Genomic DNA, 17,581 nt, shown 5'->3' with positions numbered 1-17,581 from the left:
TTAAGATACAGGATAACCACTTTTGTAAATTGTGTTTTGTTAAACCCAATAAATAGCATTATTAAACACAAAGCTACAGTTAATGATAATAGCTGTGTCCTCACAGGGTGGTATCCAAACTATGAAAAGTTTCCTTTGCAATGCAGCTCTCCCAGCACTTCTAACTTATTTTGTATTGGTAGTAAAGCCCTTATTAGATGGGGAAAAAAATCATGTGTAAAAATCGCAATATTGTTCTAAAGACAGAGCTATTTGCAATGTGTAATATAACAAAAAAAGGTACATATAAGGCACCAGGCTTTGAAATAAAAGATAATGACTAGGGCGGACCTTGATTTGTGGATTCACGAAATACATTGTATGTGTGATTTATTTCCTAATGATATCTGTACCGCCCCGCAGGCTCGGCTGCGACCACCGAGCCGCTCGGATCCGTGCTCGTACTGCGGGTGGTGGCTCGAGCCTCTCACGGACCCGGTGGGTCACGTCGCTCTGCAAGGGAGTTGGAGCTACACGCGGGGAGTTGGGTGATGAGTTCCACGGCCAGGACCGCGGTGGTTTGGTTTTGGATGTTAGTTCGTGACGCCACCCACGGGTTGTGGTGATTGTAGACACCACCGCTGCGGTGAAGGTATGGGGGCTCCCGGCAGTGGTGTAATGGCGCAGCTAGGTGTTGACCCCTCCGTGGGTAGGGGGTGTTGGTTCCCGGGGCCCAGTAGGCCAGGGCCGGGGTGCAGGGTGAAGTGTTGCGGTGCCTGATGGCACTGGTGTACTCACTCTGACACAAGACACTGGAGTCTCTGGAAAACCAAACGGAGCCCGCAGCCGGCTGCAGCTTCTCCCGGTATAGGTTGGTGGTTTCTGCCTTTCTCCTGCACCTCTGTGTGTAAATGTTTGACTCCTATGCCTAGACACCGGTAGTTCGCTCCCTGACTTGTATATTATTATTATTATTATTATTATTATTTATTATTATTTATTATTATAGCGCCATTTATTCCATGGCGCTTTACAAGTGAAAGGGTATACGTACAACAATCATTAACAGTACATAACAGACTGGTACAGGAGGAGAGAGGACCCTGCCCGCGAGGGCTTACAGTCTACAGGGAATGGGTGATGGTACAATAGGTGAGGACAGAGCTGGTTGCGCAGTGGTCTACTGGACTGAGGGCTGTTGTAGGTTGTAGGCTTGTTGGAAGAGGTGGGTCTTGAGGTTCCTCTTGAAGCTTTCCACGGTAGGGGAGAGTCTGATGTGCTGAGGTAGAGCGTTCCAGAGTATGGGGGATGCACGGGAGAAATCTTGTACGCGATTGTGGGAAGAGGAGATAAGGGAGGAGCAGAGAAGGAGATCTTGTGAGGATCTGAGGTTGCGTGCAGGTAGGTACCGGGAGACTAGGTCACAGATGTAGGGAGGAGACAGGTTGTGCATGGCTTTGTATGTCATGGTTAGTGTTTTGAACTGGAGTCGTTGGGTGATGGGAAGCCAGTGAAGGGATATGCCGAAGGAGCACGTTTGCCCGCAGACGCTGGCCATTTGGGTCTCTATGCCTTGGCGGTGGCTTTACCCTGTATGGTTGGGCTGTTGTCTTCTAACGGGGCTTGTGTGGGATAGGTCCTTAAGTCCAGTCCGCAATCAGTTGATTTGACTCTGCCCTGTCTGTTCAGGGTTTTGTACTGGGTCTGAGTACCCTGCCTGGTGCTCCGGTATCCAGTTGGCTACCCGGTTCGGTTCCAGTGGGCCACTACCCTGTCCCGGTCCTTTACGGTTCCACTGGTCGTCTTCCCGGTCTCCTGCAGGCGGCCACCACCGTCTGCCTCCTTGCCAATGGCGACTGGGCTCCGACCCAGCCACCTGGTAGTCTCTTCGCAGCCTGGACACAGGACTGCCCGTGCACTTGACTGCTCTACACTTGTACTTGAACTAGACTCCTTCTGTGTGTCCCGCCTCCAGGCCTGTGAACTCCTCGGTGGGCGGAGCCAACCTTGGCTCCGCCCCCCTGGTGTGGACATCGAACCTGGAGGGTGGTGACAAGGTTTTTAGTTTGACTGATGTCACCTAACCGGGAGGGGGGTGTGGTGTTGTGTGTGACTACCTGGGACGACCCGACTAGTTCGGGGCATCACATATCCTAGTGTGTTGTTCTTGATCTTATCCATGGAGTGGATAGTGTACTTTGTTCATGTTTGATTTTAAATATGTAGGTGTCTATTGCCACCATGGTTAAATAAATATTGTATTTTTTTTTTTTTTTTTTTTTTTTTTTTTTGCACAAATCAAGGTCCGCCCTAGTCATTCTCTTCTATTTCAAAGCCTGGTGCCTTTTATATGTACCTTTTTTTTTTTTTTTTTTTTTTTTTTTTTTTTGCTGTTTTGATCCCATCGTTTGATACATGGCACATAGCTTTATTTAGGTGGTGCCTAGCCTTCCTCTTGGTGTTTGTGCAATGTGTAATAGTCGCTAGCGATTGTAATATCATTCAATTGTCGCGAAACCAGGTCTTTCAACTTGCTTAAAAACGTATCTCTTGTCGGCATAAAACCACCTTGTAATAAGTCGCTAACACCTTGTCAAAACATGATTTTATGAATGACTAGCGACTTTCCATCAACCACAACAGCGATCTTTCGAGCGAACATTTTGCTTTTCAAATAATGAGCATGTATGCACAATAGCAATGCAATCTCCAATTGCTACTCTCTAACCACACCTTAAGGGTGCCTTACACGCTGCGACATCGCTAGTGATCTCGTTAGCGATGTGGCACGCCAGATCGCAGATGCGATCTGCCGAGATCGCACATAGCACATGTGTCCGGCGCTATAAAAACTACCTATTTCGGCAGATCGCATCTGCGATCTAGCGTGTTACATCGCTAACGAGATCGCTAGCGATGTTGCAGCGTGTAAAGCACACTTTAAGCTCCTAGATGGCGGAGATCTTGGTGTGATTAGGTGAGACCTCTATCTTGACAGAATCACACTGTAAAAGCCAGTTTTAGTAGTTTTTACTTTTGTTGGAATTCACAACTATTTTGTTTCCTCTATTTGTCCCCCTATCCAGATAAAGGAGAGTCTACAAATTCCATGTGTATCCAAACCGAAGACTTGTAAGTATTTATGAAATGTCTTGCCAATAGCCCTTGATTAAAGGCATATACTAGAAGATAAGTCAGTGGGATTACTAACTGTCTAATGTGAAAGGATGTTCTCACTTATTCCTGACAGCAGATGTCAGGGCAAAAAGTAATGAGCATTTTGGATTTCAACATTCCATTTAACTGAAGAGTGTAGGTTGGCACTAGTCGTATTTTCAATCAAATTAATATAGTAACATATGGATGTGAGTGAAATACTCATTTTATGCCATTGGAACTCCAAATTAATAGGATTTGTTTTACAAACGCTTGGGAAATCGGTGCAGCACACACGCTCTGTGGTGCACTGAAAGTTTCTGCTTTATTACATCATTATCATCATCACTTATGACCAGTTTATATAGTATCTCAAACAAAGAAATAACTCTGCACTAATAAAAGCCACAGGGGTGTTGTGTGTAGAAATGTGAAACTTCCACGCCCATCAGTGTTAGCTAAGCCCTATGACATCATTCAATTATAAGACCAGATGGTTTCTTAAAGGGAAGGTGTTGTTAAAAAAAAAAAAATCAATAACTGAAAAAATGTGAAATATTAATGTTTAAATATTAGAATTTGTTTTTAATTGGGCAAAATATAATTTTATTTTTTTTTTAAAGTTTGATATTTTCACTCTTAACCACTAGGGGGAGCAGCTGCTGAAATCCTACAGATTTCATACTGTAGAAATAGCTCACATTACAGCTGCAGTAAGGCTGGTTTCAGATGTCCGTGTTTCAGGTACGTGTGACATCCGTTTTTAACACTGATGTCACATGTACACATTTTTCTATACGGTTACTCTCATGGCCTTGTTTTCACACGGACCGTTTGACCCCCTCATGACCCCACACGCACACACGGAGACATGTCTGTTTTTTCTCTGGCAGCACAGGTGTCACACGGATCGCACACTGATGTGATCCGTGTGACATCAGTGTGACACATACCGGAGAAAACATGGGTCTTTTTAATAAAAATATTTTCTATATTTGCCTGTATCCAGTGATGCGGTCTCCGACTCTGCTGCCTCCTGCTCATTATTCTCACTGAATATTCAGTGCCCTGTGGAGCTGGAAGCCAGAGCATCGTGGGGACTTCAGTGCCGGGGACCGCATCGCTGTGTGTGTGTGTGTGTGTGTGTGTGTGTGTGTGTGTTCAGCATATACATGCATGTGCGCTATGTGTGTATGTGCTCAGTGTATCCATGTGTGTCTGCTATGTGTGTATACATATGTGTATTTTATGTGCTCAGTGTGTGTGTGTGTGTGTGTGTGTGTGTGTGTGTGTGTGTGTGTGGTGAAAACCTAGAAGCCGGAGCATTGCGGGGACAGCATCGGGGACTCATTACAATTCCTGAATGAACTCTGATGAACCTGTGATGCTGTAGTGCGAGTGTCATCAGGATGTCATCAGAGTTCATTGGGAACTCCAATGACCTCCTGGATGTCACTGTGCTTGCAGAATACTCACCTGTCCCCGCAGTGCTGTCCTCGGCGACGCTGTCCCTAGCGCTGCTCCGGCTTGGGTCCTGAGTGCGGTGAATAATCAATGAATACGAGCGGGGGTCAGGAGCGGGAGGCAGCAGAGCCGAAGAAAACACCGCTGGATACGGGTGAATATAGAACATCTTTTTATCTCAGACACGTGTTTTCTCCGGTACGTGTCATTCGTATGCAAACACTGATGTCACATGTGTGGCCATAACCATGCGTGTGACTTGTACTTGATTTAAACACGGAAGTCTGAAACCAGCCTAAAAGTGAGTGGAATCTGCTCTCCTGTGTGTGATGTCACAGCTCCCCCTCCCAATCTGTGCGTGTTTCCAAAAGGATGAGAAAATGAAGTTAGGATCACAGTGCAGAGCCATTTTGCTGGAGATCGCAAAGTGATCCTAATGTGTCACTAAGGACAGCTGCATAATGCTCCACTGTATCCCAATGCCCCGCTGTATCCAGTGCCCCCATATACTCTGTTGCATAGTGCTCCACTGTATCCCAATACCCCGCTGTATCCAGTGCCCCCATATACTGTGTTGCATAGTGCTCCACTGTATCCCAATGCCCCGCTGTATCCAGTGCCCCCATATACTCTGTTGCATAGTGCTCCACTGTATCCCATGCCCTGCTGTATCCAGTGCCCCCATATACTGTGCTGCATAGTGCTCTACTGTATCCTAATGCCCTACTGTATCCAGTGCCCCCATATACTGTGCTGCATAGTGCTCCACTGTATCCCAATGTCCAGCTGTATCCAGTGCCCCCATATACTGTGCTGCATAGTGCTCCACTGTATCCCAATGCCCTACTGTATCCAGTGCCCCCATATACTGTGCTGCATAGTGCTCCACTGTATCCCAATGCCCCGCTGTATCCAGTGCCCCCATATACTGTGCTGCATAGTGCTCCACTGTATCCCAATGCCCCGTGGTATCCAGTGCCCCCATATACTGTGCTGCATAGTGCTCCACTGTATCCCAATGCCTCGCTGTATCCAGTGCCCCCATATACTGTGCTGCATAGTGCTCCACTGTATCCCAATGCCCCGCTGTATCCAGTGCCCCCATATACTGTGCTGCATAGTGCTCCACTGTATCCCAATGCCCCGCTGTATCCAGTGCCCCCATATACTGTGCTGCATAGTGCTCCACTGTATTCCAATGTCCAGCTGTATCCAGTGCCCCCATATACTGTGCTGCATAGTGCTCCACTGTATCCCAATGCCCTGCTGTATCCAGTGCCCCCATATACTGTGCTGCATAGTACTCCACTGTATCCCAATGTCCAGCTGTATCCAGTGCCCCCATATACTGTGCTGCATAGTGCTCCACTGTATCCCAATGCCCTACTGTATCCAGTGCCCCCATATACTGTGCTGCATAGTGCTCCACTGTATCCCAATGTCCAGCTGTATCCAGTGCCCCCATATACTGTGCTGCATAGTGCTCCACTGTATCCCAATGCCCTGCTGTATCCAGTGCCCCCATATACTGTGCTGCATAGTGCTCCACTGTATCCCAATGCCCTACTGTATCCAGTGCCCCCATATACTGTGCTGCATAGTGCTCCACTGTATCCCAATGTCCCGCTGTATCCAGTGCCCCCATATACTGTGCTGCATAGTGCTCCACTGTATCCCAATGCCTCGCTGTATCCAGTGCCCCCATATACTGTGCTGCATAGTGCTCCACTGTATCCCAATGCCCTACTGTATCGAGTGCCCCCATATACTGTGCTGCATAGTGCTCCACTGTATCCCAATGTCCCGCTGTATCCAGTGCCCCCATATACTGTGCTGCATAGTGCTCCACTGTATCCCAATGCCTCGCTGTATCCAGTGCCCCCATATACTGTGCTGCATAGTGCTCCACTGTATCCCAATGCCTCGCTGTATCCAGTGCCCCCATATACTGTGCTGCATAGTGCTCCACTGTATCCCAATGCCCCGCTGTATCCAGTGCCCCCATATACTGTGCTGCATAGTGCTCCACTGTATCCCAATGCCCCGCTGTATCCAGTGCCCCCATATACTGTGCTGCATAGTGCTCCACTGTATCCCAATGCCCTACTGTATCCAGTGCCCCCATATACTGTGCTGCATAGTGCTCCACTGTATCCCAATGCCCCGCTTTATCCAGTGCCCCCATATACTGTGCTGCATAGTGCTCCACTGTATCCCAATGCCCTACTGTATCCAGTGCCCCCATATACTGTGCTGCATAGTGCTCCACTGTATCCCAATGCCCCGCTGTATCCAGTGCCCCCATATACTGTGCTGCATAGTGCTCTGCTGTATCCAGTGCCCCATATACTGTGCTGCATAGTGCTCCACTGTATCCCAATGCCCCGCTGTATCCAGTGCCCCCATATACTGTGCTGCATAGTGCTCCACTGTATCCCAATGCCCCGCTGTATCCAGTGCCCCCATATACTGTGCTGCATAGTACTCCACTGTATCCCAATGCCCCGCTGTATCCAGTGCCCCCATATACTGTGCTGCATAGTACTCCACTGTATCCCAATGCCCAGCTGTATCCAGTGCCCCCATATACTGTGCTGCCGGCCGGGATCGGAGGTCCAGGTGACATGCGGCAAGGAGGGGTGATCTGCAGCCTGAGCAGCACTGCACTACAGATGTCATGCCGCGATCACCGCTTCCAGACGCATGCACGCTCCTCAGACCTGTTCCCCCGGCAGCCTGTTCGGTCAGTGATCACAATACATAGCAGCGAGCCAGGGAGGGGGGATGAGCGGCGGAGGGGGTGGTGGTGGTGGGGGGTGAGCGGTAGTTGTGAGCGACGGAATGGAGGGTGAGCGGCAGTGTGAGGAGCAGCCAGGATCAGCTACGATGCAATTGCAATCACCGTTGCCCAGCGTCGGTACTCACCTCGGCCAGAGCGAGTGACAGTGGGAAAGTGCAGCACACAGCATAGCTGTGAAATCCACAAAGATGGAGGCGATCTCCTCCCTCTGCTGTGATCTGGACAGCCCAGGGGGCGCGTCCATTTAACAGCAGAAGCTGATTCCGTGTTAAAGTATAGGGTCGCAGTCTGACAATGGTCTTCTATGTCCTTGGGCTGCCGTATTTGAGGTGAGTAAGATGGCAGTGCCCAGTGTCAGTAAAACTAGAATTAAATAAAAACTAAATAAACAGTGAGTTTTGTATTAAAGAAGGGAATTTTGTTTACTTACCGTAAATTCCTTTTCTTCTAGCTCCAATTGGGAGACCCAGACAGTGGGTGTATAGCTACTGCCTCTGGAGGCCGCACAAAGAACTACACTTAAAAGTGTAAGGCCCCTCCCCTTCTGGCTATACACCCTCCCGTAGGAGTACGGATTCCTCAGTTTTAGTACCAAAGCAAGAAGGAGGAAAGCCAATAACAGTTTCAAAAACAAATTCAATCCGATAACAAGATCGGAGAACTTAAGAAACAACATGAACAACATGTGCACCCGAAAAACGAAACCCTAAGAACAAATAGGGCGGGTGCTGGGTCTCCCAATTGGAGCTAGAAGAAAAGGAATTTACGGTAAGTAAACAAAATTCCCTTCTTCTTTTTCGCTCCTAATTGGGAGACCCAGACAGTGGGACGTCCAAAAGCAGTCCCTGGGTGGGTAAAAAGATACCACATGAACGGGCTGTCAGACAGCCTCTTCCTACAGGTGGGCCACCGCCGCCTGAAGGACCTGTCTACCTAGGCTGGCATCTGCCGAAGCGTAGGTATGCACTTGATAGTGTTTGGTAAACGTGTGCAGACTCGACCAGGTAGCCGCCTGGCACACTTGCTGAGCCGTAGCCTGATGCCGCAATGCCCAGGACGCACCCACGGCTCTGGTAGAATGGGCCTTCAGTCCAGATGGAATCGGAAGCCCAGCAGAACGGTATGTGTGAAGAATTGGTTCCTTGATCCACCGCGCCAGGGTGGATTTGGAAGCTTGCGATCCCTTATGCTGACCAGCGACTAGGACAAAGAGCGCATCAGAACGGCGTAGAGACGCCGTGCGAGAAATGTAAATCCTGAGTGCTCTCACCAGGTCCAACAGATGTAAACCCTTTTCAAATTGGTGAACTGGATGCGGACACAAAGATGGCAAAGTGATATCTTGATTGAGATGAAAGGAAGAAACCACCTTGGGAGAAAACTCTGGAATTGGACGCAGTACTACCTTGTCTTGGTGAAACACCAGGAAGGGAGATTTGCAAGATAACGCCGCTAGCTCGGACACTCTTCGAAGAGACGTGACCGCCACAAGAAAAACTACCTTTTGTGAAAGCCGAGAAAGGGGAACCTCTTTCAAAGGCTCGAAAGGCGGCTTCTGGAGAGCATTGAGAACCTTGTTCAGATCCCAGGGTTCCAATGGCCGTCTGTAAGGAGGAACGATATGACACACTCCTTGGAGAAACGTGCGTACTTTAGAAAGCCGTGCCAAGCGCTTCTGAAAGAATACGGATAGCGCGGAGACTTGACCCTTAAGCGAGCTAAGCGACAAACCTTTTTCCAACCCAGACTGCAGGAAGGGAAGAAAAATTGGCAATGCAAATGGCCAGGGAGAAAACCCTTGAGCCAAGCACCACGCTAAGAATATCTTCCACGTCCTGTGATAGATCTTAGCTGAGGATGGTTTTCTAGCCTGTCTCATTGTGGCAACAACTTCGTGAGATAAACCTGAGGCCGCTAGGATCCAGGACTCAATGGCCACACAGTCAGGTTCAGGGCCGCAGAATTCAGATGGAAAAACGGCCCCTGAGACAGCAAATCTGGACGGTTTGGTAGTGTCCACGGTTGGCCTACCGTGAGATGCCACAGATCCGGGTACCACGACCTTCTTGGCCAATCTGGAGCGACGAGTATGGCTCGATGGCAGTCGGACTTGATTTTCCGGAGAACTCTGGGTAACAATGCTAGAGGTGGGAACACATAGGGGAGTCGGAATTGCGACCAATCCTGAACCAAGGCGTCTGCCGCCAGCGCTCGGTGATCGTGAGACCGTGCCATGAAAACTGGGACCTTGTTGTTGTGCCGTGACGCCATCAGATCGACGTCCGGCGTCCCCCAGCGGCAACAGATCTGCTGAAACACGTCCGGGTGAAGGGACCATTCTCCTGCGTCCATGCCCTGGCGACTGAGAAAGTCTGCTTCCCAGTTTTCCACGCCTGGGATGTGAACTGCGGATATGGTGGACGCTCTGCTTTCCACCCACGTCAAAATCCGCTGGACTTCTTGAAAAGCTTGGCGACTGCCTGTTCCCCCTTGGTGGTTGATGTACGCCACCGCCGTGGAATTGTCCGACTGAATCCGAATCTGCTTGCCTTCCAGCCATTGTTGGAAGGCTCGCAGGGCAAGATAGATTGCTCTGATTTCCAGAACATTGATCTGCAGGGTGGACTCTTCTTGAGTCCACGTCCCCTGAGCCCTGTGGTGGAGAAACACCGCTCCCCACCCTGATAGGCTCGCATCCGTCGTGACCACTGCCCAGGACGGGGGAAGGAATGACTTTCCCTGTGACAATGAGGTGGGGAGAAGCCACCAACGCAGAGAGTCCTTGGCAGTCTGAGAGAGGGAGACAGTCCTGTCGAGGGACGTCGATTTCCCATCCCATTGGCGTAGAATGTCCCATTGTAGAGGGCGCAGATGAAACTGCGCGAACGGGACTGCCTCCATTGCTGCTACCATCTTTCCTAGGAAATGCATGAGGCGCCTCAGTGAGTGCGACTGGCTCTGAAGGAGAGATTGCACTCCAGTCCGTAGCGAGCACTGCTTGTCCAGTGGAAGCCTCACTATCGCTGAGAGAGTATGAAACTCCATGCCAAGATAAGTCAGAGATTGGGTCGGGGTTAGATGAGACTTTGGAAAGTTGATAATCCACCCGAAACTCTGGAGAGTGTCTAGTGCCACCTTCAGACTGTGTTGGCATGCCTCTTGAGAGGGTGCCTTTATAAGCAGGTCGTCTAGATACGGGATGACCGAGTGACCCTGCGAGTGCAGAACAGCTACTACTGCTGCCATGACTTTGGTGAAGACCCGGGGGGCTGTTGCCAGACCGAAAGGTAACGCTACGAACTGTAGGTGTTCGTCGTGTATGACGAAGCGTAGGAAACGCTGATGCTCTGGTGCAATCGGCACATGGAGATACGCATCTTTGATATCTATTGATGCTAGAAAATCTCCTTGAGACATTGAGGCTATGACGGAGCGTAGGGATTCCATCCGGAACCTCCTGACTTTTACGTGTCTGTTGAGCAACTTTAGATCCAGGACGGGTCGATACGATCCGTCCTTTTTTGGGACCACAAACAGATTGGAGTAAAAACCGTGACCTTGTTCCTGAAGAGGGACGGAGGTCACCACTCCTTCCGCCTTTAGAGCGGCCACCGCCTGCAACAGAGCATCGGCTCGGTCTGGTGGTGGAGAAGTTCTGAAGAAACGAGTTGGCGGACGAGAACTGAACTCTATCCTGTACCCGTGAGACAGAATATCCCTCACCCAACGGTCTTTGACGCGTGACAGCCAAATGTCGCCAAAGTGGGAAAGCCTCCCACCGACCGCGGGTGTGGGAATCGGAGACCGCAAGTCAGGAGGACGCCGTCTTGGCAACGGTTCCTCCGGCTGTCCTTTTTGGGCGTGACTGAGACCTCCAAGAATCTGAGCGTCTCTGGTCTTTTTGAGTCTTTTTTGACGAGGCGAATTGGGACCTGCCCGGTCCTCGAAAGGACCGATAACCAGACTGACCCTTCCTCTGTTGGGGTTTGTTTTGTCTGTGTTGCGGTAAGGATGAGTCCTTACCCTTGGAGTGTTTGATGATTTCATCCAAACGCTCTCCAAACAATCGGTCACGAGAAAAAGGCAAATTGGTTAAGCACTTCTTGGAATGAGAATCTGCTTTCCAATGTCTCAACCACAGGGCCCTACGCAAAACAACGGAGTTGGCTGACGCCACTGCCGTGCGGCTTGTAGCGTCAAGAACAGCATTAATCGCGTACGACGCGAATGCCGCCATTTGCGAGGTCAATGGTGCTACCTGCGGGGCAAATGCACGTGTGACTGAGTCGACTCGCGCAAGCCCGGCTGAGATAGCTTGGAGTGCCCATACGGCCGCAAAAGAAGGCGCTAATGACGCTCCAATCGCTTCATAGATGGATTTCAGCCAGAGCTCCATCTGCCTGTCAGTGGCATCTTTAAGTGCCGCTCCATCTTCAACTGCAACCAAGGATCTAGCTGCAAGCCTGGAAATTGGAGGATCCACTTTTGGACACTGGGTCCAACCCTTGACCACCTCAGGGGGAAAAGGGTAGCGTGTATCTTTAAGCCGTTTAGGAAAACGCCTTTCAGGATAAGCGTGGGGTTTCTGGATTGCGTCTCTAAAGTCAGCGTGGTCCAGAAAAGTGCTTAATGTACGCTTAGGGTATCTGAAATGGATTCTCTCGTGCTGCGAAGCTGACTCCTCTACAAGAGGAGCTGGTGAGGAAATATTTAACATCTTATTGATGTTAAATATAAGATCATTAACTATGGCGTCACCATCTGGTGTATCTAGATTGAGAGCGGTCCCAGGATCAGAATCCTGATCAGTTACGTCCGCCTCATCACCCATAGATTCATCTCGCTGGGATCCTGACCATTGAGATGAATGTGAAGGCCCGTCATAGCGAGCCCGCTTAGGCTGCCCGGGGCCATCGTCCGAGTCAGAGTCTTCACCCTGAGGTGTATATGCCCGTCCCGGAGCTTGGAGCTGAGGGGGACCAGGGGGCAATGATTGCACAGTGTCCGTGGCCTGAAGTACAGGCCTAGCTCGCAATGTGTCAAGAATTTGTGACATAGTGAGAGACATTCTGTCAGCAAAAGCTGCAAACTCAGTTCCTGTCACCTGGACAGCATTCACAGGTGGTACACCCTGGGTCACGTCCAGCAGAGGTCCCGACTGTGCAAGCGCCGCAGGGGCCGAGCACTGCACACAATGGGGGTCCGTGGAGCCTGCCGGTAGAAAAGTCCCACATGCGGTGCAGGAAGCATATAATGTCTGTGCCTTGGCACCCTTGCGTTTTACGGACGACATGCTGCTGGCTCTCTGCAATGTGAGAGAGTCTATAGCCAAAGGGCGACCAGCGCTATGTAATACCAAGTATTTGTAGAAACAAAATACTAAGAATACTACTGGCACAAGAGGGGGTGAGCCCTGAGGGCTGCTTACCGCCCGCTGAATAGCGGGTAAGAGGCGCAGAATTCCTTGTCTGGGTCTCCCCGGCTCCCCTCTGCAGCTCAGCGTGTCAGCAGGAATGGCTGCCGGCGTCTGTGGAGAGGGGCGGTCCGTGGGAGTTCCCAAACAAAAGTGCGGGAAACAGTGTCCCCTCTGTGCCTATTGTGAGGGCTGGAGTATGTAAAAACGACTCCAGCCCTCAGCGCTGATGCACTGACCAGCGTCCCGCCCCTCTCCTGACTGGCAGGTCTGGGGGCGGGAACGAACGGAAGCAGGCCGCAAAAGCCGGGGACTCGAGTTATCAGCGCGGCCGCCGTAAAAGCGCGGGCCGCGCTGAAGTCCCCGGCGCACCACAAGTGCCAGCCGCGCCGCAGTCCCAGCGGCCGGCGTGACCGTTCCCAGAAGTGTGCCTGCTTCAGCGAAGCTGAATGAGGCCATGGCACAAGCGCCGTAGCGCTGATGTCCCCCGGCGCACTACAACACCCAGCATGCTGCGGTGTGAGCGCCAAATGCACGGGGACACAGAGTACCTTGAGGAAGCAGGGCCATGTCCCTGATGTACTCCGCTCCATCCAGCATCTTCTCCAGGGGCTGTAGATGGAGCACGGTCTCAGTGCCTGGAGACCAGTAAATCCCACTTCACCCAGAGCCCTGTAAAAAGGGATGGGGAAGGAATCAGCATGTGGGCTCCTGCCGCCGTACCCGCAATGGGTACCTCAACCTTACAAACACCTCCGACATACAGTGGGGTGAGAAGGGAGCATGCTGGGAGCCCTGTATGGGCCCTCTTTTCTTCCATCCGACATAGTCAGCAGCTGCTGCTGACTAAAAACAATGGAGCTATGCGTGCGTGTCTGACCTCCTGCGCACAAAGCTAAAACTGAGGAATCCGTACTCCTACGGGAGGGTGTATAGCCAGAAGGGGAGGGGCCTTACACTTTTAAGTGTAGTTCTTTGTGCGGCCTCCAGAGGCAGTAGCTATACACCCACTGTCTGGGTCTCCCAATTAGGAGCGAAAAAGAAAATACTTTATTTCATAATCACTATTATTAATACAAAAATAAAAAAAGACACCTTACCTTTTTAAGAACAAAACTGATAGAATACAATCACATGGACATAAATGTCATTGTTTAAGTTCTGAGTCCGTTATAACATAGCCACACATGGTGATCTACTGGCGACTGGCAATTAAAAAAAAAAAAAAAAAAAAATAGGAGCAGAGAAACTGTGGCACTTGCCTCGTGGCGAAAATATAGTTTCTGTATTACATACCACCTACCTTCCATATCTACTGTTATCTTCGGAGATAAGCTGCTGACTAAAGGTGGTGTCACACACAGCGACAACGATGTCGCTGCTACGTCACCATTTCCTGCGACGTTCTGTCACGGTGTGTGACATCCAGCAACTAGCTGGCCCCTGCTGTGAGGTCGCCGCTCGTTGCTGAATGTCCTGCTTCATTTTTTTGCTCGTCGCTCTCCCGCTGTGAAGCACACATCGCTGTGTGTGACAGCGAGAGAGCGACGAACTGAAGCGAGCAGGCAGCCGGCGTCTGGCAGCCTGCGGTAAGCTGTAATCAAGGTAAACATCAGGTAACTAAGAAGCCCTTTCCTTGGTTACCCGATATTTACATTAGTTACTAGCACCGCCGCTCTTGTGCTTCCAGTGCCGGCTCCCTGCTCCCTGCACACAGCCAGAGTACACATCGGGTTAATTACCCGATGTGTACTCCAGCTACGTGAGCATGGAGCCGGCACTGGCAGCGTGAGAGCACACCGCTTAGCGCTGGCTCCCTGCACACGGAGCCGAAGTACACATCGGGTAATTAACCCGATGTGTACCCTGGCTAGGAGAGCAGGGAGCCAGCGCTAAGCGTGTGCGCTGGTAACCAAGGTAAATATCGGGTAATGGTTACCCGATATTTACCTTAGTTACCAAGTGCAGTATGGCTTCCACAGCGACGCGTGTCATTATGATCGCCGCTGCGTCTGCTGTGTTTGACAGCTAAGCAGCAATCATAACAGCGACTTACTAGGTCGCTGTTGCGTCACAGAAAATGGTGACGTAACAGCGACGTCGCTGTCGCTATGTGTGAACCCAGCTTAAGGTTGTTGACAGTGGCTTATACCCCCTTCCCAAAAGGAACATGTAGGCTCAGTCTTATGTCTATGTGCGCACAGTGCGTTTTTCGGGTGCGTTTTTGCTCAGAAAACTGCATGACTTTACTTCCCCAGCAAAGTCTGAGTTTTCATTTTTGCTGTTCCGCACACAGCGTTTTTTTTTTTTCGTTTTTTAGCTGCGTTTGTGGTGCCCACAAAAACTCAGCATGTCAATTATTTCTGCGTTTTTTCACTGCGTTTTCCACCCATTGAGTTCAATGAGATGTTCGAAAACGCAATGAAAATCGCAAATTGCAAATATAGCTGCGTTTTAGTGCGTTTCTATGACTTTAAAAACGCAGCTATAAACGCAAGGGGTGGGTATTAGTGACGTGTACAGGAAGAGGATTCCTTCTGTTGGTAAACACAGAAGCTTGAATCCTCCCGGTACCGCCACCGCTGTTTCCATCTCCTGTCTGGCGCCATGTCCGAACGGGAGGTGGAAGCAGCTGCGAAATCAAAAGTGAACAGTAGAAAAAAAAAAATCTCATACTCACCTGTCAGCAGGCTCCCGGTGCCATGTCCGCTCCCAGCTCCTCTTCCCGGTACCACCCCCCCGCTCCGGCTGTGTGCAGACTCCCGGGCACGTCCGATAGCTGCAGGACCTGGCGGTGATCAGCTGATGCGGTCACCTGACGAATCAGCTGATAAGTTTTTTACCGCCCGGCCGGCTTAAACTATTAGCTGATGCCGTCACGAGACCGCATCACTGATTACTGGCAGCTCCTGGAGTGATCGGATGGGAGTCTGCACAAATTTGTGTTGTTTTTTTTTTGCACTGATGCATCAGCTGATTCTTAAAAGCCGTTTATACAGTCAGCTAATGTGTCATGTGATTCAGGTCTTTGAACCTGATACATCATCTGATCGCTTAGGGCCAGCTGATAATATACAGCTAGATCTAACCCCATCATTACTCAGCGAGCCACCTGGCATCAGGGCAGCTGGAAGAGTTGTATACAGCGCCAGAAGATGGTGCTTCTATGAAAGCTCCATTTTCTGCGGTGGCTGCGGACTGCAATTCGCAGCGGGGGTGCCCAGAAAGCTTGGGCACTCTGCACTGCGGATTCCAATCCCCAGCTGCTTAGTTGTACCTGTCTGGACTCAAAAATTAGGCGAAGCCCACGTCTTTTTTTTTTTTTTTTTTTTTTTTATTATTTCATGAAATACTGAAAGAAAAAAAAAAAGAAAAGGGGCTTCCCTATATTTTTGGTTCCCAGCCAGGTACATATAGGCAGCTGGGGGTTGGGGGCAACCCGTACCTGCCTGCTGTACCTGGCTAGCATACAAAAATATGGCGAAGCCCACGTCATATTTTTTGCGGGCAAAAAACTCCTGCATGCAGTCCTGGATGGAGCGTGCTGAGCCTTGTAGTTCTGCAACTGCTGTCTGCTCTCCTGCACACACTAGTGGATGGAGTATTCTGAGCCTTGTAGTTCTGCTCCCCCTGCCTCTCCTTCCAGCATACAGTCCTATATGGAGCATGCTGAGCCTTATAGTTCTGCAGCTGCTGTCTGCTCTCCTGCATACACTAGTGGATGGAGTATCCTGAGCCTTGTAGTTCTGCTCCCCCTGCCTCTCCCTCCTCCAGCATACAGTCCTGGATGGAGCATGCTGAGCGTTGTAGTTCTGCAGCTGTCTGCTCTCCTGCATACACTAGTGGAGAATGAAGAAGGAAATGACATCAGACTTTTTTTTTTTCCAACAATCTTTAATGGCATTTTTCACTGATGACAAATGCAGTGAGCAAAAACGCAGCAAACGCGGTAAAACGCATGTGTTTTTTGCAGCGTTTTTGTGCGTTTTTTGCCGCCATCATAGATGCCTGCCATCATTAAGCTAGGACTTTGTGGCAGCTATAGGCTGCCATTCACTCCTTATTACCCCGATTGCCACCGCACCAGGGCAACTCGGGAAGAGCCAGGTAGGGTCCCGGGACTGTCGCTTCTAGTGGATGCGGCAATTCCGGGCGGCTGCTGGCTGATTTTTTTTTTTTTTTTTTTTAGGCTGGGGGGCTCCCCATCCTGAGCATACCAGCCCTCAGCCGTGTGGCTTTACTTTGGCTGGAATCAAAATTGGGGGGGACTGCACGTCAGTTTTTTTTTAAAATTTATTCATTTATTGTACTGCACGATATAGACCCACTCACCGGCGGCTGTGATTGGTTACAGTGAGACAACTGTTACTCAGCGTGGGGCTCGTTTGACTGCAACCAATCATAGGTGCCGGTGGGCGGGGGAAGCAGTGAATATGAGATGGAATAATGAGCGGCCGACATTTTCAAAGCAGGAGAAGCCGTGGGAGCTTTGTGACAACTGTGCAGCGTCACACTGCTCCGGTGATTGGTGAGTATGAGAGCGGGGGAGAGACCGACAGATTTTCTAACATCTTATTTACACATCTGAGCATGCTCAGTTGAAAAAAAACTGGATCCGTCGGTGGAATGCGTTTTTTGCCGCATTACGACGGATCCGGCGCACATAGGCTTTCATTTTACAACACGGCGCCGGGGCCGCTGACAAAAAACGTTCCCTTGTGTGTCCTTTCTGGCAGCTGGACACAGAAATTTTGCCGCATCCGGCGCAT

The 17,581-nt window shown here is 50.2% G+C and overlaps 1 protein-coding gene across 3 annotated transcripts in view; it reads left to right on the top strand.

The window, feature by feature from the left end:
* Window positions 1–17,581, top strand: part of CDC25C (cell division cycle 25C) — a 154,903-nt gene that overhangs the window by 61,423 nt on the left and 75,899 nt on the right. For all 3 annotated transcript variants that reach the window (XM_075344674.1, XM_075344673.1, XM_075344672.1), the window contains exon 4: window positions 3,066–3,111. In XM_075344674.1, coding sequence (XP_075200789.1) covers window positions 3,066–3,111 — 46 coding nt within the window. The remainder of the gene's footprint in view (window positions 1–3,065; window positions 3,112–17,581) is intronic.

The sequence above is a fragment of the Anomaloglossus baeobatrachus genome, chromosome 4 (genome assembly GCF_048569485.1).
Source record: "Anomaloglossus baeobatrachus isolate aAnoBae1 chromosome 4, aAnoBae1.hap1, whole genome shotgun sequence".
In the NCBI taxonomy this organism is placed as follows: domain Eukaryota; kingdom Metazoa; phylum Chordata; class Amphibia; order Anura; family Aromobatidae; genus Anomaloglossus; species Anomaloglossus baeobatrachus.
The sequence above is the reverse complement of the archived record's forward strand: the minus strand, read 5'-3'. Positions and strand labels throughout refer to the sequence as shown.